This window comes from Balaenoptera acutorostrata, chromosome 16 (assembly GCF_949987535.1).
Source record: "Balaenoptera acutorostrata chromosome 16, mBalAcu1.1, whole genome shotgun sequence".
In the NCBI taxonomy this organism is placed as follows: domain Eukaryota; kingdom Metazoa; phylum Chordata; class Mammalia; order Artiodactyla; family Balaenopteridae; genus Balaenoptera; species Balaenoptera acutorostrata.
Window position 1 is genome coordinate 24,705,374 of NC_080079.1, and position 25,339 is coordinate 24,730,712.

At 41.0% G+C, this 25,339-nt stretch overlaps 1 protein-coding gene across 1 annotated transcript in view; it reads right to left on the reverse strand.

Annotated features, from left to right (window-relative positions):
- The window catches only part of SORCS3 (sortilin related VPS10 domain containing receptor 3), a 601,251-nt gene that overhangs the window by 280,888 nt on the left and 295,024 nt on the right, over positions 1-25,339 (reverse strand). The window contains exon 4 of the mRNA XM_057531046.1: positions 12,281-12,439. Within this exon, the coding sequence (XP_057387029.1) occupies positions 12,281-12,439 (159 nt within the window). The remainder of the gene's footprint in view (positions 1-12,280; positions 12,440-25,339) is intronic.

Consider the following 25,339-nt stretch of genomic DNA (forward strand, 5'->3'; position numbering starts at 1 on the left):
TAATCCCCAGTGCTTCAGAATGTGACTATATATGGAGATAAGGTTTTAAAGAGTTAAGTTAAAATGAGGTTATTAGGGTGGGCCCTAAATAGCAATATGTTACATATAAGAAGAGGAAATTAGGACACAGAAACACACAGAGGGAAGACTTTGTGAAGTACAAAGAGAACAGCCATCTAGAAGCCAAGGAGAGAAGCCTCAGAAGAGACCAATCCTGCTGACACCTTGATCTCAGACTTCAAGCTTCCAAAACTGTGAGACCTTACATTTCTGCTGTTTAAGTCACCCAGTCTTACAGCAGACCTAGCAAACTAATACAATATGTGACAAGATGGGGAACAGGTTTGGGGTTTTTTCCACCATAATTCCTGTTTGGGGGAACTCTTCTTATTTCACGACTGCATGGATCAATGTAAAGAGGAGTCATAAGTATGACCTAGATGGCCTGTATTTGGATCTGTGGATGCCTGGGCTTCCAAGAAGTAGGTGCAGATAAGTAGAGGATTTTGTCTGCTGTGGGACAGAAGACCCACTGAAGCCAGGGGAAGGTCAGTGAGTGTGTTAGTTTCCTCTCCCTGCTGTAACAAATTACCACAAACTTAGTGGCTTAAGACAACAGGAATTTATTATTTTGTAGTTCTGGAAGTCAGAAGTCCAAATGAGTCTCATGGGGTTAAAATCAAGGTGTCAACAGCATAACAGGGAAGAGCCAAACCTGACTAGATGTTGGATATGTTTCTTTTACTTTAACCTTTGCTTCCTGTTGCTTTTGTTCACTAAAAGGAATTTGTCTATACATAATGGCCTGCCTCGGGGAACCCTGCCCCTCCGCCTGAATGTTAAACCAAAGTGCCTTTGTTCAGGGAAACATCCTGACCCTGTCCACCTGTGGATGGCTGCAAGAAAGAAGAAATTAACACATCCCCTCCCTGAGGCTGGCCATTCCAGGGGACATTTGCAAATCTTACCGGCTTCTTACTTTACTTCCTCATCTCCTCCCCCTATCTGTGCTATAAAAGAAACTGGCATCCAAACCCCGATAAGATGGTTATTTAGAGACATTAGTCCGCCATCTTCTCGGTCTGCCGGCTTTCTGAATAAAGTCCTCTTCCTTGCCTCAACACCTCGTCTCCGATTTATTGGCCTGTCGTGGGGCGAGCGGAGCGAGCTTGGACTTGGTAACGACAGGGCTTTCTTCCTTCTGGAGGCTTTGGAGGAGAACCCATTTCCTTGCCTTTTCCAGCTTCTAGAGGCTTCCTGCATTCCTCACCCCGTGGCCCCCATCTGCAAAGAACATCATTCCAACATCCGCTTCTATAGTCACATCTCCTTTTTAAACTCTTCTGCCTCCCTCTTATAAGAACCCTTGCGATTACACTGGGCACACCTGGTAATGCAGGATACCCTTCTCATCTCAAGATCCTGAACTTCATCACATCTGCCAAGCCCCTCTTGCCCTTTAGGGAAATGTATTCACAGGTCTGAGGATGCAGAGGTGGACATCTTCGGGGGAGGGAGCATTATTCAGATTAGAACAGTGAGGACGACTAGAGGGTGGCACAGTCCAGGAGGAACTCAGGAACACAGACATGGCCAAGGAGGTGAAAATTTATATGCTGTGGCCCCTGCCCTTGACCTCAGAAATCTTCCGCTACCACCACCCATCACAAAGTGCTTGTCACAGTTGGTTAGCGTTCCCCCAGGAGCAGACACTGAGACAAGAACTGAGTAGTTTATTTGGGAGATAGTATAGCAGTAGAGAAATGACAGCCAATGGAGGGCAGTTAATATACAGTATGTTATAAAGCCAGCTAACTCTCTGGGCAACTAGAGCTTAATCCCATTGGGAAATGCTGGAAAAAAGTGTAAAACTCTTGGGAGTTGTTCTACATGAGAAGCGAGGAAACCATGGTGTCTCTACACCAAAGTTTGTTGCTCATTGGCTGAGGGCTGCTCCCACATGTTAATTCCCTGGTACTTCTATAGAAATGGGTAGAGTAGCCTCTAGAGCAGGAGTCCCAAATGGCTCTCGCCCCACCCCACCTAACTCCGGGTCGCACAGCACGTGGTGAGTGGCAGGCGATCAAGCAAGTGAAGCTTCATCTGCTGCTCTGCATCCCTCCTCATAACTCACATTACGGCCTGAACCATCCCCCTCCCATCCCACCCCACCCCCCGGGGGGAAAAACTGTCTTCCATGAAACCTGTCCCTGGTTCCAAAAAGGTTGGAGACTGCTGCTCTAGAAGCTTTGGAGAAAGCCCGCCAGCAAAGAAATGCAAATCTTGCAATCAGAAGTCAGTGGGAGCATTTCTATTACAATGGAAATACCAAATGGCTATGGGCAGGACATCATCAGTGTCTGTTAAAATTAGATTTCTCATGGAAATCAGTGACATGGCTGAGTTTTGCATCCTCATTGATGTGGGGCTGAAATAGTCCATAAATATGAGGTAACAGCTGACATCTGGATTGCACAGAGAATAAGCACCAACAGAAAGCGGCTTCTGTGCTCGTCTTACACTTTATGCCTATAAACCTGTCACCACTGCAACCCATTCTACAGTCTCTTCCACTGAAAAACCAGCCCTGAACTCCTTGTTTTCTGGCCCCCCATTCAGGACTTCCGTAGCATCCTGTTTCCAGTATTTCCCTGGTCCAAAGCTAATTTCCCCCTCCTCTCCCACTCCCACCACATTTGGCTTAGACAGAACATCAATCTACAGTGCTGCACATGTCTATTGCTCTTTTGAGTAGACAAAAATATATTGGATAGAGTTTCCCTCCACCTACTACTTCCTCCCTTGATTAAAAAAAGAAAATTAAAAAAGAAATTACAAAAATAAAATCCCCAACTGTTATTTTCTCCTTTCATTTCACTCCAAGTCCTCAGCCCTTCCCCTTCATTCTCAGCCATAAATCAGGCATTTCTGGAGTTTCCATGTCCAAATGCACAAGGACAATATGCATGTGGGTACTTTTAAGGAAGAAATCAATGTTCTATAATTTAATTTTCTCCTCTCACATTAAACTTGCCATTCGTCACATAACTGGAGTGATAAATGCAGAGTCAGACTTCATCTTCCTGACTTTAATACCTATCAGTACTCCAAATGCAAACAATTGTGACATTCGACTTTATAAAAATTACTAAGCACACCAACTTCGCTTAATTAAACCATTTAAAAGTTGCTTTTGTTACATTTAATGAATGATATATTATACTGCAATGAAACATGCAGCGATACAAATACTTCACAATGCTTCCAATTAAGACTCACTTCACTTATGCCAATTGAAAACACAAGTGTTCCACACTTCATTCAGTTTGTGCATTTTAAATGAACTGGTTAGTGAGAAGGGTGCTTCTTTGCTAATGAGTTTTGTAATCAAGGCATCTATTTTAATTTCAAATTGGCTAGATTGGGGGAAATTGCTAGACTAAATGACTGGTACTAATTAGGATTATAAAAATATTCATCATGCCATGGAATTAACATGGGGGTCTGATTTTCCTACATTTGCATATTGCTTGAGTTTTGGGGGAAAAAAATCTTGACAAATTGTCTTCTCTTTAGCAAATTGAACAAACACTATATCTGTTTTAGCCCTTCTTTTCATTTAAAGCATAATACATATTCATGGTTTGTAAATGAAGTTAAATGATTTCAACTTCTATCTTCATTACCATGTTAAAGATGTTGTCTCCATAAACTTCCTTAAAAAACCCAGATTATAGTATTACCTATTTGAATGGCAAAGACTTGTTTAATTTACATGTGAACTCAAACACTGGAACAAATGGATGGGAAAAGTGTGCAAAACTGAATGAAACCCAAAAAAAAAAAAAAAAACAAAACAACTGCTTTGTTGTTTATTTTCTTCCAGAGGCAGAATTACCTAGTCCTATGACCTATCATCAGGAAGCAATTTGATGGCTTTCCTACTCAAGGTTCCACCTCGGCAAGTGCCATCAGTGGAGGGACGTGCTAGAAGAAACTAGATTCATCTGAAGGTCTGGTCTCTGCCCGGCTGATTTTGTCGTCTCACGAGTACCATGTTTTCTGGGGTTAAGGTTCAATGTAAAGTGGCCCCTATGGAATTCTGCCCTGAGGTGGTGGAAAGTCTGTCCATCTACTAGCCAGAGCGAGATGTGGTGGCCATAGTGGGGGGTCTCAGCCAGGCTTAGAGGAGCAGGCCAGGCCCCTCACTTTCTGGGTGACCTTGACCAGGTGGATATTGCCTTCAAGAATCATATGCTCGGGCTTCCCTGGTGGCGCAGTGGTTGGGAGTCCGCCTGCCAATGCAGGGAACACGGGTTCGAGCCCTGGCCTGGGAGGATCCCGCATGCCGCGGAGCAGCTAGGCCCGTGAGCCACAGCTGCTGAGCCTGCGCGTCTGGAGCCTGTGCTCCGCAACAAGAGAGGCCGCGACAGTGAGGGGCCCGCGCGCCGCGATGAAGAGTGGCCCCCGCTCGCCGCAACTGGAGAGGGCCCTCGCACGGAAACGAAGACCCAACACAGCCATAAATAAATAAATAAATAAATAAATAAATAAAATTAAAAAAAAAAAAACAAACTACAATTTAAAAAAAAAAAAAATCATATGCTCACCTGTAACTTGGAAATAATAACAACCACTTTGCAGATGCCAATGCAGATTCAATGTAACCATGTATATAAAAGCACCCATCAGTGCCCATAGACAGGAGATACTTAATGACATAGATCTCCATTCCTGAGAAGCGCCTATATGTTCAACACTGAGTAACGAAACATGGCAAGTGTAAGAGTCACTAGGCGCAAACTCCAATTCATTGCGTATGTCTGCACCTCTAGGCTCCAGAGTATTTGTTTCCATTACAGCTGTCAAATCAAATAACCAAATGCTAATTTAATTTTAGGATATAGCCACAAAATTCATCTGAAAAATCACCAGAATAAAGCGCTTCCTTAACATCCCTCTCTAGTGGGTTCTTCTAAATAATAAAACCTCTTATCTATCACTGAGTTGTAAATAGTAAGGACTGAGGTTATACCCAACGAGGATACTTTCTGTTAGGAGAAAAAAATAGTTCCTAGAGTTTCACAGTTCAAAAGGGACCATAGTGAAAAGCAAAGCTAAAGAAAAGAGAAACCTCAGACTTGTTATATTCCTAGTTAGGGAAATTTTCCTCTATGCCACATTGCCTCTTGAAAATGTAGTTAAATAGTGACTTGAAATGATTTTACCTAAGTTGACCTTATTCACACCTAAAACCTTTTTTAAGATCACTGCCTTATAATTGAACATAAGCTATGTTCAATAAGCTATTCAAGGTAGATTACTTTTCAGAATTCTTTAATCATAAAATTTATCTATAATGAAATAATGCAAAATTTAAAAAACAAATGTTATTAAAAAACAAACATAATTCCATCATCTTAAGATAACTCAGGCAATGTTTGGGAATATTTCCTACCATTTAAAAATTTTTCTCCTTCCTTCCCTCTTTGCTTCCCTCCTTCCTTCATCTTATTTTATTTGTTACATACTTGTATTCAAAGAGCACTCATTTATTTAATAAGAATCATGTATGAACTTACATATACATATAATGTATGCAATATGAGACATACATGTATTAAATAGATATTAATATGTATCCATGCTGCTACATGGTCATCATGACCACCATTTTAATGGCTGCGTAATATTCTGGCCAATGTATACATCCTGATTTAAAGTCCCTTAATATTGGGTATTCAGTAAATTTCTGTCCAGATTTTCCCATTATGAGTGACTTTGATAAACATTATTATGCTTAAATCTTTTTGGTATTATGCTATTAGTGCAGTCTCAGAAGTGAAGTAACTGAATCATCGGATCAAATTTATGAATATGTGTATGCCTTCTGATACATGTTGCCAAGATGTTCACCAGGAAGGAAAACTCATTTGCATGACCATCAATACAGTTTCGTAATACGAGTTTCACCATAACTTTGCCAACATTGGGTATTTTCCTTATGGCACAGAAAGGAACACATATTTAAAAATACAACCTATTAAATTAATTTTAAATGAGCATCTTTTGAAAGCTTCCTTATGAATTCTCTGGATTAGTCAGACTTACTGAACATCAATGAATTCTTGCCTTTGGCTTAGACTAATTCTCTAATGTTAATATTTTTAGAAGTCTCCTTCTCTGTCATTTACCTCACTTGATATCTTCCAACCTTTCTTCCAAAGAATTCATCTTGTGTCTATTTCTTCACCAGTTTAGCCAGCCATAAATCATCTGCATGAAATTAAAAATGACCCAACTGATAGCAGTTCCACTGCGGGTGGAAGGTAATGACTGAAAAAGTGCACAAGGGGGATTCTGGGATTCTGGTCATGCTGTGTATCTTGATCGGGGTGCTGGTTCCATAGGTGTATTCAGTTTATGAAAATTCACTGAGCTCATGATATGTGCACTTTTCTGTATGTATAGCACACTTTGACTTAAAATGTTTAAAGACTGACCTGACTTTAAAAGGCCAGGGGCTATCATACCAGGGGGAGTGGTCAAGGTGGAGGCAGAGAATGGAGGGAGGATAGAAGGTGTGGTGAGGTCAGGTCGACTGGGTCATAAGTCCAGAGAGGCTTGCAAAGGAAGCAATAAGCAGAAGAACTCCTAGTTCCAACTGGAAAACTGGAAACCTAGGGTCAGAATTAGGCAAAGGGATCAGAGTTAGGGACCCTGGGCAGTAGTGTGAGCACTAAGGACCAGTGTGTGTGTAAAGACAAGGTCACCCCATATAGGAAGGGGTGAAGGAACACAGAGAAAAAGGTTGTGTTCAACCAGAGGAGGCTGCATTGCGTGACCTCTTGCCCACCTGTAGCTGCAGTCACCTCTTTCACCAAAGTATTGCCACGCTTGAATTTCTACCCTGAGAGCATAACTGCTTTGGGAAAAGTGCTGTTGGGAAGAGGTACATGCGTACCCTTCTTAATACATATACACGCTGCATCTTCCATTAATTATTTTAGCAAATGTTCTTTTCCCTGACAGAACTGTGGCAGGTTACCAAAAGGAACACATAGGAGGTAGAGGCAGGGAACTGAAGTCTGGGACATGATATAGAGAAAGCAGGCTTAGGAGGACAAAGGCCACCAGATCCGTATTTTGCTGAAGGTTGTTCCTTTGAGCTAGCTTTCTCGCAAGCAATGTTGCAAAGCCTGGAGATTCTTACTGCACCACCATCACTGACTGCGAGTTAATGTTGTACATTAAACCAGTTTTGTCATTCAGAACTCAGCTCAAATAGGTTAATTCTAACATCTGAATAACACAGTGGCTGTGCCACCTTTTTAATACAAAATAGGGCCATTCTTGCTTGGCCCACTGTTTTTGTTTTCACCTTCAGGAAAGTGGCCTCATGGAAACTGGTGTTTCTATGGTGATGGAGATAACGCATTTCTATTGTACTGATGAGACATCTGTAAGATCAGTGTGGGCTCCCCCTAGGTGAGTAGGCCTATGGATTTTTCTTTCTCTTAAATGATGCACATATGATTTTACAGGCACGGAAGAGGACCTAATGAAAATGCAATGTTTTTCTTTAAAAAAGAGGCACCCTTCAGTTCTAGTCTTATTCCATGGGAAATAAGCTTCAAAATCATGAGCATCCCTAGTTAATCCCCAACAGCTTTGTCCCCACCAGGTCGGGGAGCCGCGAAACCTGCTCCTGTCAAGGGCTGCTGAGGAAACTTACCATCACCTGCTAATCCTGGAGGCTCTGAGTGCAATTACATTTCTAATCTGAGGGTTTACATGAGAATATAAATGAAAGGAACAGCTTCATTTGTATCCAGCATTCTAGAAGTACAAGTTTAAACTTCCCTTTGAATTTTCAGGCCCTCCACACACCAGATACACCCTAATTCACCAGTGTCCTGCTCGTGTGTGGCAGCACCAGGTAGGGTCCAATCAGGAAAACCTACCTGGAACCACTGCCATCTCCTCTGCTGCAGACTCTATTTTGCCAGTGACCCGACTAAAATTGCATCAGCTTCCTAACAAGCTTGTCACTCTGTCAGCTACTATTGAACTTGGCGGGTAGCCAGACATAAAAGAAAAACAAAAACAACAACCCAAAAAAACCCATAGTCACATACCCACCTCCCTCCCAACTACCATAACAGCAACCCTTCATTATGTGTGTTAGTGTTTCAGAAAGTGGTTTTTACATTGAAATTATGGGCAATTCTAGACCAGTCTAGCCCAGAAGCATATGAAAAACAACAGAGTCTGAAATCCCATTGAGATCCTCATCTCTGATGACTAAAGCAGCCAGATTTGTTAAAGTTTCATTTTGTCAAGAAGATAAATGATAATAGAGAGCTCTGCAATCCCGCCTCTCAGGCAGAAAAACAGCTATTTTCAACTCTCCATCTCCGTGGAAGGCCCCCTGTCCAGGATGTATGCATCTGTGAATACATGAGCATGTGCCCATTTTTTAAAAAAAAACTATACTGAGTCTTTTGTCAAAATGAGGGATGTTTAAACACCCAGCTTTCTATAGCTATGAGAACAGCACCTATCTCTTTAGAGGACTGCAATGTCCTCAAAATCTATCTCAAAATCTTTCAAAAATTCTCAGTTTCAATAAGATTACTGAACCATCCAGCTAATCCAAAACATCAAAATGTGAGCTGTTTCGGTCACCAGCAAGGAAGTAGCCTGACGGAAGCAAAAGAGAATCCTGCTTCTTAAATAATGGGTAAATACACAGCTCTCCTAAGATGTTCTAGAGCTTTGGTTCAGAGAGGAGAGGAGAGGAGTAACTTTCATTATTTCCAACTGGTCAACCATAACCTATTATTTCTGCTATTTTTTTTAATCTCAAAGATTTTTTATAGAACATCTCCAAGCCTCTTATACCCAAGAAAGAATCTCTTGTTTTTACTAAGAACTGAGTCAGTGAATATTAAAATGCAAGATGGCAGGAGAATCTCTAAGGCAGAGGGGAGCTGGCATAGTCCTGTGGCAGGACTCACAGGATGGCCAGAATAGAAGGACTTGGTCAAAGGCCGAAGTCGCACTGAGCAGGACACAGAAAGGACTTGGCTAGATCGAGACACAGCAGAATTGGAGAGGCATGATCCTTCAACAGGGTCAAGTGCAAGGTGCATTTGCCCCTACCTCCATACCCCTTCATAGCTTTGGAAGTTGGAAGGCTTGGATCACTTTCACCCCCGACCAGGCCCTGACCAGTACAAGCGAGCCATGTTTCCCAGGTGATTCACAACCTGCCATACAGCATCTCAAGGAACACAACGTCATGTGCAGCTCTCAACTTCTAGACACAATTTTGTTCTATCCAGAAGGTATTTCCTTAATTCTCCAGCAGTGCCTTTACCGAGTAAGAAAGAACTCCTAGCAAGTCTCCTGCAGCTTTGGGGTAGCAATTTTGAAAGTAGAGCAATTGGATATTGTCCTTTTAAAATATCATTCAATTAGGTCTTTTGTAATACACACAACTAAAGAGACAGCCTTACCAATTCTAAAGAAATGGCTAGTGCGTTTCATCAAAGGCACAGTAATGGAAACACTGATTCACTCCTCGCCACAAGCATCTCCCTTTGATGCTGCAGTTACCTTAATCCTAGCACTTTTCATTTTCTCTAGAAGAAACCAGCACCTCAATGCATGCACATCAGAGAAGGCAGCAGCCTGAAATAAGACATTTGTATATCAATCTCAACCACCCTTGCATCTTCATTTGCTGCTCCGTAGCGCCCCTCTCCTTGACTCTAAACCCATAAATTACCCTGAAATAAAGAGAAACTCTGCTGTAAACTGGATGCCTGGATGATGTTTTATGGCATCTCCACAAATGTTGCCAGGGGCGTCATCGGCCTCCTCACACCATTTATTTAAAAGAGTGGCAGGGCACTGGTTAGAAACGTGATGGACCTAAAGAACATTCAGCCACTTCACACAAAAGATGTCAACAAGAAAGAGAACTTAAGGAAGAATACATCCGGAAATGTGCAGTGTGATTACAGAAATCCATCAGCTCCCACTGCCACATTTCCAAATATTTTTACCAAGTGAAAAAGCAACCACCGAGTCAGAAAGTATCTTGAATGCACTATATCCACAAGGGTACTTCACAAGCAATGCCGTAGATGTTCTCAGTGCTGTGGAGTTGGAGAAAAAGAATAGTTCTTCTATAGACACGCAAGGCATATTGCATTTGGTTTATTAACCTCTTGGCACGAGACGTCTGTTGCCTCTAACCTAGCTTGTCTCTGCATAAGTAAAAACACGGGTTAAGGGTTCTGAGTTTCATCTAAATAAATTACCATACCATTTAACATCCAAATGATTTTTTTTTTCAACGTATCTTCAAAATTCCTGGCTATACTAAGCATCTAAACTCACAGACTATCTGACATTTGGCTAAGTCTTTCATACAATATCCACCTGATGTCATGAAAGAAATGTATTTGCAATGGCTTTTGCTCTGCAAATGTCATGTGGGTGTCCTTAGGGAATTGCATTTAGCACCTGGCGCCCACCATGAGGCTCTATTAATGAGAGATATAAAGGTTATGTTGAAATTATTGTTTAAAGGTGCTGACATCTCACACACACGCACACACACATTTACAAATTATATATTCAAATATATACTGAGGAGCAACTGTTTCAGGACTTAAGAGAGAACAGAGAGAGGAAGCTATTTCAACCAAGGTGATTCTGTAGATATCTCTATGCAATATAGTGTTCATAATTATCCATTTCCTTTCACTGATTGAAACATTGTTACATAATAGTTTGGCATCAAACACTGTACTAAGGTTCTGGAGAAAGCAGGAAATACAAAGAAGAATTAAGTCTCTTAGGTATAAGTTGATCAGCTACAAAGGGCTCATTACCATAGCACCAATGCATTCATCCACTAATTCATTTGCCTAACAAATACTGATGATCAGTAAGTAGCAGGCCCTGTCCTAGGGTCTGGTGCTACAACTGTGAGTGAAACCAGGCACCGTCCTGCCTTCCTAGAGCTTGCAATCTAGTGAGAAATGCAGATGATACCAAATTCACATCAGTCAATGGAAAATCTCAACCGTGACAGGTACCCTTGAAGGGAAGGGTGCAGAGCCTTACGAGAAAGAACACCAAGGGGGATTTAACTTTATCAGGGAGTTTAGGGAAGACGTCCTGCAGAAGTGATGCTACATCGGAGATCTGACAGTGAGGAGGTTTGCTTTAGGGAAGAAGATCCCAGGCCCAGGAAAGGGAGCAAGAGGGACAGCTGGGGCGGGGAGGAGACTGAAAGATGGCCATTGAAAGGGAAGTGCTAACAGTGAGTCAGGAGACAGAAGGAGGGACCAGACCAGGTAGGTGCTAATAGAGCCTACGGAGGACTTTGGTCTTTTTTTCTGCGAGTAATGAGAAAATGCTGAAGGAGTTTAAGCAAAGGCATGAAATCAAAAGATCTACATTTGGGAAATATATTGTTCAGGTTATAGTATGAACACATACTACAGGAAATATTAAGGATACCACCTAGGTTTGCAACTAAATGAATACAATTAGGGAATACTGGAAGAGAACCAACAATGCTGGGGGAAGGTCAAGAGTTCATCTTTGGAATATGTTGAATCGAGAAACTTTTGAGATACACAGGAGACAAGGTCAAGTACACAGCTGGATGTATGGATCTGAAACTCAAAGGGAAGGACTCATTGGGCTACTCTATCTTGGATGTACTTTTAGAAAATAATGAAATGGACATGTTGGAGGCTTCCCTCCCTTTGCTAAATTGAGAACAATGGTTATATTCCAATTCAAAGCAGCAGGTGTGAAGGGATATTCCTAGACTTGGAGTCTGACAGCAAGCATCCAAGCCCTGGCTCCTCCAGCTACTAGCTGAGTGTGTTTGAACCAGCACCTTAGCTTTTCTGCACCTTTGTTTACTATAGTCTCTATAAAATTATTAAGGATATACATTTCCTACTTACAGCACAAGGTTGTTTTAAAGGTCAAATGAGTAAAATCATAGAGAAAACTATCTCAAACCCGTGAAATGACAAATAACATTGTCAATAAATGAAATATATCTGCCTGCATACTTTGACATGAAAGACTAGAAAGGAAAGTTAGTTAGCTGCAGACACAATCAACTTGGTTGGAAGGATACAATGTCACTGAATCCCCTCCAACATTTGGATTGACTAAGCAAGTGCTTTTCACTGGGTGGCACCTGAGTGACAGGACATGAATGACAGCAGTATTTGTTCACCTTTTGATCCAGACTGTAGGCCAGCACCCAGTCCTCTTGCTTGGGGTGAAAGAGCAGACTCTGGATATAGAAGGTGAGCCGGTATTTCTGATAGGTTGCACCTTCATCTGAGCTGATCAATATGCTGCTCTCCATCTCAGGATCACTAAGAAGCATGATCTAAAGAAAGGGGAGAGGAGAAAATACAGACAGAGTTAGTAGCAGAGAATAAATACAAGAAATTAAAGCATAAATATAAAGTCCTCTGTACTTGTATATCACAGCACAGAAAGGGGCATCTGGGCCTCTAGATGAAATATTGGTATTTTTCTTTCCCAATTTAGTCCCTCATTGCTGAATTGAGCTAAAATACTGTCCAAGGTTAGGCCTGCATACAAATGAGAATTCATTTTTCTGAGGTCCTTTTAAATACCTTCATTTTTGATGTTTGTACTTGTACCTTTAAGTACTGGAAGTTTATTCCTGGGGTCCTCTGTCCCCTGACCTTAGGACCATCACACCTCTGCCTCCTCATCGTCCCGCAGTCAATTCTCATGTCACTCTTCATCACTCTGCTGGTCTTACTGCTCTTTAGTCATGAAAGAGATCCCACTGTTTCGTTCTTTCTAAACTGTCTTCGTGATTTAATTGATTTAAGTGGTTTCATGACCCCTTTGCTCTAGATGTTTTCCAAAGCACACATCCCCAAAGGCCTTTGGGACAAATACTGATGCTCAGGAAAGTTTGTCGTCCCCAAGCCCAATGGGCAGGGTGGTGTAGTGTAAAGGCTTCAACACCTGAAAGAGCACGTTCAAGCATCAACACTTCTCTGTCATACTGTCACCTTGAAAAGCCACTTAACCTCTGGAGGCCTTGGTTTCCTCAACAATAACTGGGTCTGACAACACAAGAACTGGCTTTGAATGCCTGGCATAGTGCATATTTTTGACAGGTGATAGCTATGGTTACTATCGACCTCTCAGGATTTAAAAGCCCCTCCAGTCAGGGCAATTTGACTTCTATTCACAGGACCTCAGTGGCATTGGTCTCACTAAAGGTGTGAGTGATTTTCTAGTATTTAAATCCAATAAACACTGAGATACTCAGACCTAGCTGTCCCTTAGTTAAACGCTTAGCAGTCTTTGTTACCACTGACAATTCCATCCTTCTGGAAACATTTTCTTCCAGGGGCTTCTGTAACACCATACTTCTCTGGTTCTCCTTTCTACCTCTTTTGAATACTCAACTTTCTCTGATTACCCTTATAATATGGCCACTCCTCAACCCTCAGTTTTGACTTTCTTCTCTTTTCACTGGACACACCGTTCCTCGGTGACCACTTCCACCCTCACTTTTATTTATTTTTTTCATTACCACCTTTCTGGGGACAACTCGTAAATTAAATGTCAATCTGAGGTCTCCTCTGAGTTTCAGACTTGAAAACTCAGCTGCTTGGTGCCTTCTTCTATTTGGATGTCTCAAGACACCTGACACTCAGCATGCCCCAGGATCTACCTCATCCAAGCCCTCCTCCTCCCCAGTGTTTCCTGGTCCAGTGAGTGTCTCCACCAACCACCCATCCCATGTGAAGCCAAATGCCCAACACCATCCCTAACTCTGTTTTTCCATTCACCTCCTATAATTAATTAGTCTCTAAGCTCTGCGTATTTTACCTACTAATTAACTCTAAAATCAGATCTGTTCTCTCCCTGCCCATTGTGATTGCCTTAGTCCAAAATGTGACCATCTCTGTATTGGATTCCTGTAAGACACCCCTAGTCATTCTTACAGCTTCAACCAGTATCCCCTCCAATTCACTTTGCACACTGTGGCCAGAATAATCTAAAACCATTCAATGGCTTATCTTTGATCTTCCTATATTCTAAAATTCTTAAAATAGCCTGATAGGATCTGCCCCTTGTGTATGCGTTTGGTTCCATCAGCAACAAAGCCCTTTTGACCTTTATCACCCAACTCAACCCAACTTCTTTGAACTTCCAATGTTTGCCCAGTGACTGAATGAGCAAATGATTTTATTTCCTCTTATAATTTGTCCTGTCTTGGGCTGTACCGCCACCAGTTATTAGGGCTACCGCTACACACAGTCTGCACCATGGGGTCCAAAGTACCAAGTAAAGTCAAAAAAAATTTCCATACCTTATAAAATAAAACTATGGAATACTAGGATTTTAAAATTTTACCCATAGTATATATTAGTATTATGAGGTAAGCTTTAAACAAATTCAATGCCTTTAACTGCTAAGATTCATAGTTATTTTCCTCTTTTATTCCTTTATAGCTTCCAAGACAAGTCTACTTTCTTTTTCTCAAATACTTGCTTTGGCTTCATTGAAATAAGTTATTACTAGTTATCAGCAAATTTCTGAGAAATGGATGCAGTATCGTTTTTTTCTTTTTCCATTCATGTGTGAATAATCTAGGGGAAAAGCTCTGCGATGGGTTATTCATAGACAATAACTTTCTCCTCCCTTGGCACTGTGAAGGGTAGGGACTACTGGTAAAAGCACCCCTGCTGCCCTTGAAAAAACCTAAGAGGGGCACCCATGCTCCTTGCAGAGTCTGCAAGGACAAATATACAGGGAAAGAATGAAGCTTTCATAACCACCCTCTCTTGCTTCCCGGCACGTACCGATGAGCTACATAACAGGCAATGAAATCATTTCTCCCCTGGTGCAGAGAAATTAAACTGCTTATTTTATGCAGGTATAAAGAAGCTTCATGCCTATGATTTTAATTAGAAGATAAGACCAACATCATAAATGAACTTTAGTTTATATACCATGAGTTACAATATACTGAATAAGGGTTACCATCAAATATCTAGTGCAATGTACTCTCTTCGTCCAGCCCTGTTTCTTCCTGCACACACACTACATACTTGCATACACAAACACATTAATCCACACACAAATGAGGCATACATGTGTGCACACACATGCTTACACATATATCGCTGTGGCACATATATGCATGCACACATACAGAAATACACTTATATATAAGGTGTATTGAGATTGTGTGTTGGTTTTAGGGTGCTTTTGTTGGCAAGAGGACATTTTTATTGCAACCTTTCTCTGACATTCTCATCAGAAATCCTTTTTTTTTGCATATACCCTGAGAAAACCATAATTCAAAAAGAGTCACGTACATGGAAGCAACCTAAGTGTCCAATGACAGATGAATGGATAAAGAAGATGTGGTACATATATACAATGGAATATTACTCAGCCATAAAAAGAAACGAAATTGAGTTATTTGTAGGGAGGTGGATAGACCTAGAGTCTGTCATACAGAATGAAGTAAGTCAGAAAGAGAAAAACAAATACCATATGCTAACACATATGTATGGAATCTAAAAAAAAAAAAAATGATTCTGAAGAACCTAGGGGCAGGACAGGAATAAAAATGCAGACGTAGAGAAAGGACTTGAGGACATGGGGAGGGGGAAGGGTAAGCTGAGACGAAGTGAGAGAGTGGCATGGACATATATACACTACCAAATGTAAAATAGCTAGCTAGTGGGAAGCAGCCACATAGCACAGGGAGATGAGCTCAGTGCTTTGTGACCACCTAGAGGGGTGGGATAGGGAGGGTGGGAGGGAGATGCAAGAGGGAGGAGATATGGGGATATATGTATATGTATAGCTGATTCACTTTGTTATACAGCAGCAAATAACACAACAATGTAAAGCAATTATACCTCAATAAAGATGTTACAAAAAATCCTTTTATATACTTTGATATCACTGGCAGTGTCTGTATTCAATCCTGGTGTATGAGAAGAATGGAAGGAGGGACGTAGAAACCTACATGTTTTGGATTCCTAACCTGTGCTGGGCACTTAACAGGGTATTTTATCGAAACCTGAAACAAATTATGTGACATATTATTACTTGCATTTTACAGGTAAAGAAACTGAGGCTCAGAGGAGGAAAGCAACTTGCCTATTACCTCCTCTGATGGACTCAAATGCCACCACCTCTTGCCACACACATACACACTAACACTAATGCTTTTCTGGACTTTGAAATCTTAGCACTTTGTGCTTTACCAAGGGACAAGGGAACGTCAGAGAAGCAGCTCTTTATTCTTTTTTAAGCAACTCTTAAGAAATCCACACACCAAAAAGCAGTTTCAAGAAAGCCCCTTTCCTCCTCTGACTCATATCCACCTTTGGCCAAGAGGACACGAAGAATTAAATGAATAGGAATCCAAAGGAGAAACAGAAAGTTAGTGCTAAAAAAAAAAAAGAAAAAGGAAAAGAGGGAACCATAATATTAACATAAATAGAATCAGAAAGCAAAGCCTCAGCAAAAGTTAATCCTCAAGGTAAAATATGTATATTGTGTATGAATCTACGTAACTACTTCTATAACTACATATATAAAGATAATCATCCCATGCCCACCAAGATTGTTACTGGGAAGAAGGGATTTCAAAGGTAAATGCCTAAGAGGGCAAAGCAGGTAAACTAAGTGAGCAAAGCAGATAAAGCAAAACAAGGAGTGGTAAGAACTATGCCGACATGGAAAGTACACACCTTTCCTTAAAACGTTTAAAATGAGATTGTTACAAAACAATTTTTACTCACATTCAATATGTGTGTGGACTGAATTTATGAAATAGGAATGTGACTCTTGGCATAGTTATGACAGTTTGATCCTACAGACCCAAAAAAATTTACAACCCTTGCCTTTGAATCTTTAATTGCAGGTATATACATATAAAACTTATGGCAATACCTGTTAAGACATCTGTGAATTCTGCATTTATGTGATTTTGCTAATATGAACAGGGAAGAGTTCCCACTGGAGATTTTTTGTTTTGTTTTATTTTGCTTTTGCTTCAGTTTGCTTTGATTCTTTATCTAGCTTGTCCTGACACAACATCTGCAGTGGGTGTATGCACGTGCTGGAAGAGGAGAAGGGGGTCTTTCATTTCGGGTTGAGCAGAGTTATTAATGCCACAGGCTCTGGGGGCAGGTGTCTTGAGTTCAAATCTTCAGTCTGCTACTTTATGTGTAAACGTGAGGATATTACCCAGTTTTTCCAATCAGTTATCTCATCTATGAAAAAAACAGATAATAATTATCTCTAACTCACAATGCTCTTGAGAGGATTAAATGAGATAATGATTAAAGAGCTTAGCACAGGGCCATAACGGCTAAATAAACATGAACCTGGATCTATAAACCACCCAGGATAAGAGCATAACTGAAGTCAGAAGTGATGCCAAGCAGGTTGGAGATTTGGGGATTATTTGCCTCCCTCTTGGCTCCCTGAGTTTTGTAGATAAAAACCAAAGGGATGGGTGGTGGGGGTAAAGGGGAGCTGCTGTTCAATGGGTATAAAGCTTCAGGCCTGCAAGACGATCAAGTTCTAGAGATCTGCTGTACAACTTTGTGCTTATAGTTAACAATACCGCACTGCGCAATTGGAAGAGTTTGGTAAGACGGTAGCTCTCATGTTATGCATTTTAGTACCACAATTTTTAAAAAACGTGAAAGGATGAGGGAGAATAAAACTACAATTTACACTTATTTTACATTCCTTGTAACATTTTAAGAAAAACACACTATCTTAGCAAATAGCAACACCGCCAAAATGAACACCAATCAGTAGGTAATTGTCAATTCACTAAACACCATTGCACTTTGAATGACCACTCTCATCTCTTCAGTGGGAGGCTCTGGCCCATGAAGGAATTAAACACACCACTGCCTTAGGGGTAAGAACCTCATACAGCCTGTCTCTATGGATTTGGGCATTTATGGTACATGAATTGTCTGTATCTCAGATTAGAGATGGACAAGTTTTAGAGTTTACCAACATACAGATGGTACAATATCTTTTTTTTCTTTCTTTTTTTGGACCCGTAATTCTTTTTGTAGGAAATTCCTGGGAAACTTGAATAATGGTGGCCCTAATTTTAATGGCGGGTTGCAAATTACAAAAGACACAGATGTAAGTCAGGAATCAGGCAAGGCTTTGCTTCAGCAACTTAGATTTTCAAAAGCCTATAGGCTTATTTGTGTCTAAACCAGTCAAACTTAGTATTGAAGATGTCAAAATCCTCCCCAGAAATCTTTCCAGAATGCCCACCTTCCTGCTGCTGGGTGAGTCTTATAATACCCAAATTGTAAAATTAATGAATATGTTACTTTATTCGGTTGCCATGCTCTGGTTCTCCTGTGTGCAATCTATAAAATGGGGTGAAAGCTATAGGTTTCTCAGCCTCTCACTCTGCCAGAATCCCAGAAATGCAAAGGAAACAAATTGTAGTTCAATGCTTTGAAAACAGTCTTTGAATAGGAATAAGTAGACTTCCTCTGAATAGAAAAGGAGAAATGCTATAATTTACTGTATAATTGAGTCCTAATGGGAGACTCTTAGCACAGTTAGTGCTCAGTAAGAAATAACAATAATATCAATACAAGCTCACAAAGAATATAAGAGAGATTCTTTAGGCTGACCCCTAAACCTACTGACATAATCGATATGTTGTTGAATATTGACTTACACACAAATAAAGCCTGTTACAGATAAGGGTCTTAATCACAATATAACAATATACCAGTATTCGCTCCCCACCGCCCATCTATCTATTTATCTCTCTACCTAACATCTCCTCTCATAGCAGAAGTTATAGCTGGCAAGAAAAGGGGCTGCCCTCAGGGGACATTTAGCAATGTATGGAAACATTTTTTTCTATTTTTTTTTTTTTTATAAATTTTATTTGTTTATTTATTTATCTATTTATTTATTTATGGCTGTGTTGGGTCCTCGTTTCTGTGCAAGGACTTTCTCTTGTTGCGGCAAGCGGGGGCCACTCTTCATCGCGGTGCGCGGGCCTCTCACTATCGCGGCCTCTCTTGCTGCGGAGCACAGGCTCCAGACGCGCAGGCTCAGTAGTTGTGGCTCACGGGCTCAGTCGCTCCGCAGCATGTGGGATCTTCCCAGACCAGGGCTCGAACCCGTTTCTCCTGCATTGGCAGGCAGATTCTCAACCACTGCGCCACCAGGGAAGCCCCCCATTTTTTTCTATTGAGTTATAATTAACATACAATATTATATTACTTTCAGGTGTACAACATGGTGATTTGTACTTTTATACATTTTGACATGATCACTGCAATAAGACCAGATACCATCCTGTTAACCAAACAAAGTTGTTACAATATTATTGACTACATTCTCTGCATGTACATTACATCCCCCATGACATTTATTTTATAGCTGGAACTTTGTACCTCTGATCCCCTTCACCTATTTCATCTATTCCCCCTCCCTGGAGACATTTTAATTGTCACAACTAGGGTCAAGAAAGAGAGTAACTCGCATCTACTGGGTAGAGGCCAGGGATGCTGTTAAATAATTACAATGCACAGGACAGCACTGAACAGCAAATAATTATCTAGCCCAAAATGTCGATAGTACTGCTACTGAGAAACCTTGTTACAATATTTGTGCATTTATGAGTATATATATATGTATACACACACACACATATATCCTATTTTGGGAAAAATTTGTAAAGTACATATATATTTTTCAGGTAGAACATCAATTCATATTTATGTTTATATGCAAGTCCCTTTCACCCATTAGTATTTATACATGCCATTCTCTTTACCAAGATTAGACTCCCCACCTTTCTACTCCAACCCATTTTATTAAGCATATTTCTACTTGTCCTTCAGAATTTAACTCAAGCATCAGCAGTAAAGCAACAATCATTGAGGCCAATCAGGAAAAAAATATATAAAAACCCCAAATCAACAACAACAAAAAACAACTCAATTAAAAAATGAGCAAAGGACTTGAATAGACATTTTTCAAAAATATATATATAATATATATCTGGTGAGGATTTAGGGAAATTGGAACCCTTGTGCATTGTTGATGTGAATTCTAAATGGTGCAGCTGCTATGGAAAACAGTATAGTAGTTCCTCAAAAAAAAGAAAAAAATGGAATTACATATGATCCAGCCTTTTCACTTCTGGATATATGCCCTAAAGAATTGAAAGCAGGATCTCAAAGAGATATTTGTACATCCATGTTCAAAATACCATTATTAACAATAGCCAAAATGTGGAAGCAACCCAAGTGTCCACTGATGGAGGAATAAACAAAATGTGGTATATACATATAATGGAATATTATTCAGTCTTAAAATGGAAAGGAATTCTGACACATGCTACAACATGGATTAAACATAAAGACATTATGTTAAGTGAAATAAGCCAAAAGACAAACACTGTATGATTTCTATTAGAGTACCTAGACTAGTCAAATTCATAAAGACAGAAAGTAGAATAATGGCTGCCAGAAGCTGGGGGAAAATGGAGAATGAGGAGTTGTTTAATGGGCATAGTTTTACCAGATGGAAAGAGTTCTGGAGTCTGGCTGCACAACAATGTGAATGTACTTAACACTACTGAAATGTACATCTAAAAATGGTTAAGGTGGTAAACTATATGTTATGTGTATTTCACCACAATTTTAAAAAAACACAGAAAGAAAAATATAAAATTAGATATGAGATGAGATAAAACAACTTGCTAAGAAAATTTGAAAACTAATCAGACATATAAACACTATTCATTCAACCATTATTTACAGAGACTTTACTTTATGCCAGGCTGTACTATAAAGACCAGGATAAGGGCAATAATCAAACCAAATGGAAAACCCTGCCCTCAGAGAAACTGCATCCTAGTGAGGGGAGAATAGACAATAAACAAACAAAGAGGTAAAGTATGTAGCTTATCAGATGGTGATGAGTCCTTTAGATTAAAATAAATCAGGAAAGGAGATAGGAAGTACTGAAGGGGAGGGTCTGAAATTTGAGTAGCAGGGTCAGGAAAGGCCTCACTGAGAAGGGGACATTTCAGAAAGGCTGTAGGAGTCCACTGAGCTAGAACAGAGCGAAGGAAGTAGAGAGTTGAGCATGGGGGCAGTAGGTGATATGACCACCCTGGCTTTATCCCAAGGGATGTGGAAAGCATTGGCGGGCTTCAAGCAAGGCGATGTAGGCTATGGCTTGTATTTTGATCCTTTAACTCCAGCTGAATAGAGCATTGTGGGAGGTGGGGAATAGCAGGTAAAGAATCAGAGAGACCAGTAAGAGGCCACTGAAACGATCCAGGTGGGAGAGGTTGATGATGGAGCGCCGTCTCAGTTACTGAGATGTGGTCCATCTATGGGGATAAAGGAAAAGTCAAAAAGGTCTGCTTACAGATGAGCTGTAGGGAGTAAGAGAAAGTGAGGGGTCTCATTAAAAAATAAAAAGTTTTATACCTGTATGTTCATTTCAGTGTTGCTTATCATGATCAAAAATTGGAAATAACTCAAATGGTCAGGTAGGTTTTTGGCCTGAACAAGTGGGAAAACAGAATTGCTTGTTTATGAGACAGGAAAGCTTATGGGAGGAGCAGATTGGGGGCTTTGGAAATGAGGAATATGATTTTGAAAAGGCTAGGTGTCAGATGCCTAACAGACATCCAGAGGGGCTGATGAGTAGACAGTGGATAGAGCGGGCTGGCCTGCAGATAAGAATTTAGGAGACTTCAGTGTTTGAACAGCATTTAGATATGAATCTGGAGATCACAGAGACAGCAAATATAGATAGAAAAGAGTCTGAGAACTGGGCTCTAGCACACTGTTTAAGGGTCAAAGATGTAAGGAGGGACCAGAAATGAAGTGTGAGAAGGAGAAGGAAGACCCAGAGAGTGTGATGTCCTCAAAACTTTGAAACCAAGGAAAGAAAGTGTATCAGGAAAGAGAGTGTCCAACTGTGTCAAATGCAGCTGACAGTTCAGTAGGATGAGCTCTGGAGAACGGACCACTGAATCTAGCAATGTGGAGGATATTGGTGACCATGGCCAAGACAGTGGAGTGAAACATGCAGACAGTCAGTGTTGATGCAAGTATACATTGGCATGACTGCTCTGGAAAGCAATGCAGCAATATGGAACAAGATTCATAAATATTCATACTTTTGACCCTGTAATTTCTCTTCTAGGAATCTGTCCAAGGAAACCAACAGGGACCCAATGAAAGACTTATGCACCTGTGTGTTCATCTCAGCGTTATTTATAACACTAAAACATTGGAAACAAACCAAATAGCTGATAGAATAATTAAATAAAGTAGGCTAAATCCATTCAATGGAATATTATGCAGCTATTAAGTATGAATTCAAATAGTTTTATGACACGTGAAAAATAATCATATGTGGAAGCCGTGCATAAAAAGCAGGCTGAAAACACATGAGGCATAATTTCAAATTTGTTAAAAACTGTTTCTATCTCATGCCCATATTTATGCACAAATGAACAACTTGAAGGAAAAATTCACTACATGTTAACAGTAGGTGTTACTGTGCAGCAAGATCATGAGTCATTTTCATTTTTTTTCTTACACTTTTCTATTTTTTCCCTATTATTCTGCTATTCTGCAGATATGAGCAGATATTACCTGCTCATAAAAATGAAATGTTTCTCCCTCTCTCTCACCACACATACCCACACTTTCCCATTAGCCCTTTCGAGAATCCCAACAGGATTATGCTGCCCATTGCCCGCCGGTGGAAAAACTGAGAAGCTGGACAAGTATCTGTCCACACTGTGAGCACTGCTCTGAGGGCAGGACAGGCATGGGTGAAGGCGGGGTAGCTACCGAGCGTACTTTACTGAGAAAACAGCAAGAGCACCTCCCAGCTCAGGGAGTGCTGGTCCTGACCTCCTCTCGAGCAGGAGTCCTGGCTGTCCGCCCCACCCAGGCTGTAAACCATCTGGCCTGCCCTGCACTGCATGATGGCTCTCCTCTGGCCCAGCTCGGATCATGAGCATGGCATTTCCTCTCCGTAAGAAACTCCAGTACCCTCAACAGCTCATGAAAACCAAGTCTGGCACCTCAGACACTTCTTAAGTGGGCCCCCATATTGTTCTCAGGCTTGATCTCTACAACCCAACCATATACCCTAGCCAAGCACTCCTCTGACCTTCCCATCTTTGCTAATGTTCCTCCTTACCTAGAAAGCCCAGCATTTTCCCTGGTCCATGCCTTCCCTCCAGGCCCTTTGTAATTCCCCCCCTTCCATGAAGCCTCTCAACTGCTCCAGGGGAACGATCTCTACCTTCCATGAACTCCACTGGCAAATTCGTGATCACACTGAACTATGGCTTCCTGTTTAAAATATGTGAAAAGTTATAAACACTTGATATATTTCAACATATTAATAAAATTTTGTTTCACTTGTATTCATCTCACTTTGCCCCCTGGATGTTAAGTGCCTTAAAGACAGAGAGTGTCACTGATACCACATCCGCTGGTCTTTGCTGTGCTCAGTGAAGCACATACTCAATCAATATCTGATGTGCGGCTGAGTGAAGGTCGCTCAAGGGTTTCAAAGTTTGCTTGACCAAACGTTCACTGCACTGGATCTGTGGCTTACCAGGGCCCCGTCCAGAGAGGCCGGCTCCATCTCAGTGACAGCAGTCAGCAAACCTTTATGTGAAGCAAGCACTGCCCGCTGGCAGTCCAGGCATCCCCAGCCCTACCTGTGGTGATTATCACTTAGGGCAGTCTCTCTGTCAATCTAGTTCCTCTTTGTCAAAGTCTAATACAGATAAGTTAATAAATTGATGGCCATGTTATTTTTCTGCAAGATGTTCAACTCCAATATTTTTAAGAAAGCAAGTCTAACCCTGGGAGAGAAGGAAAAAGAAGTTTCATAAATTTTTTTTTAAAAACCTGAAATCTGTAGGATTGGGTTGGAAGTTATTTTCATTACTTTTGTTGAATTATTTTTAATGTTTTGTTATGGTTTGATGTGAGGGTCTTTGGTTTATTTGTTTGGTCTCTGTCCGTCTTAGGAGCACTAAAGAAAGATGCGTGTACTCCTGAGATCAGATGGAGGGTGCTAAGACACAGGTTACATGGGACGAAGGCATAGGATTTGGTAACCAGGTGTATTGGGAAAGGTTTAGAGAAATATCACACTAGCTCAATCAAGATCATCCACATTATTTGCTGTTTCAAGCATCCAACTTTCTACCGTGCACATCTGGGACCACAGTGGAACCCCAGAGTTAAGAATCGCCGCTCAGAATCCTAAAATCAGAAAGGCAATGACTATTTGAAGAGATAAAGAAAAAGTGCTCACCAGCATGCATATTATCTACCACAAAAGAAACTTAATTTATAAGCATCTTGTTGACGCGGCGGGGGAGGAAGATCCTGAAAAGATTCTAGCGCACAAGGGATGGTAAACGGAAATTAACTGCACTGCACCCATTATGACTAATTTAAGAATCGCAGATTGTCACTGATACAGTATTTATTTAGTGTGCTAGCTTTAGTATTTCATTGTGAACATTATAAAAAAGGGACAAGGACTTCTATAAGTTCACCTGCTAATCCTATTTTTCCCATTGGATCTTGAATTCTTCATATGAGAAGCCTTCAACCTAGGCAATTTTCAAGGACTTAATCCTGCTGGGATTAGCAATTTGGGAATAATTATTCTAGTCAGGAGAGGCAAAACAAGCATTAGGTTACCCCAAGGAAAACAATCAGGGGAGTAAATATGCTTGGAAGTGTCCTGTGTCCTGGCCTAGTTGGAAGAGACTAGGCAGTAGAGAGCTTCATTAGCATAGGGAACAAGGTCACTACATTCCAGGAACACCTCCTGGCTCAATAAGAATAATGAGCATGTGAACATGAGTTGGAGTTAGAGCTCAACTCCTCACCCCCATCGCCGCCCACACTTCCGAGGGGCAGGGATGGGCTCACATACAGCTAAACGCTGGATGTGATCAACGGGGAGTCAGGCAACTTTCTGAGGCTGCAGCCCCTGCGGCCAATGGACCACCTCAAAGCCAGGCTGTCCTAACCAGTGGTCCCTCACAGTCCCTCACCAGTGCAGGAACCGTCCTAAGGAAAGGAAATGGTGGCACTGAGCCCATTCGCCCAGACCAGAGACGTTTAGCTCCCAGAAAGAGTGAAAATCAAAAGGAACCAGACCTTGCAAGGAGCTGGGCAGACCCTTGATC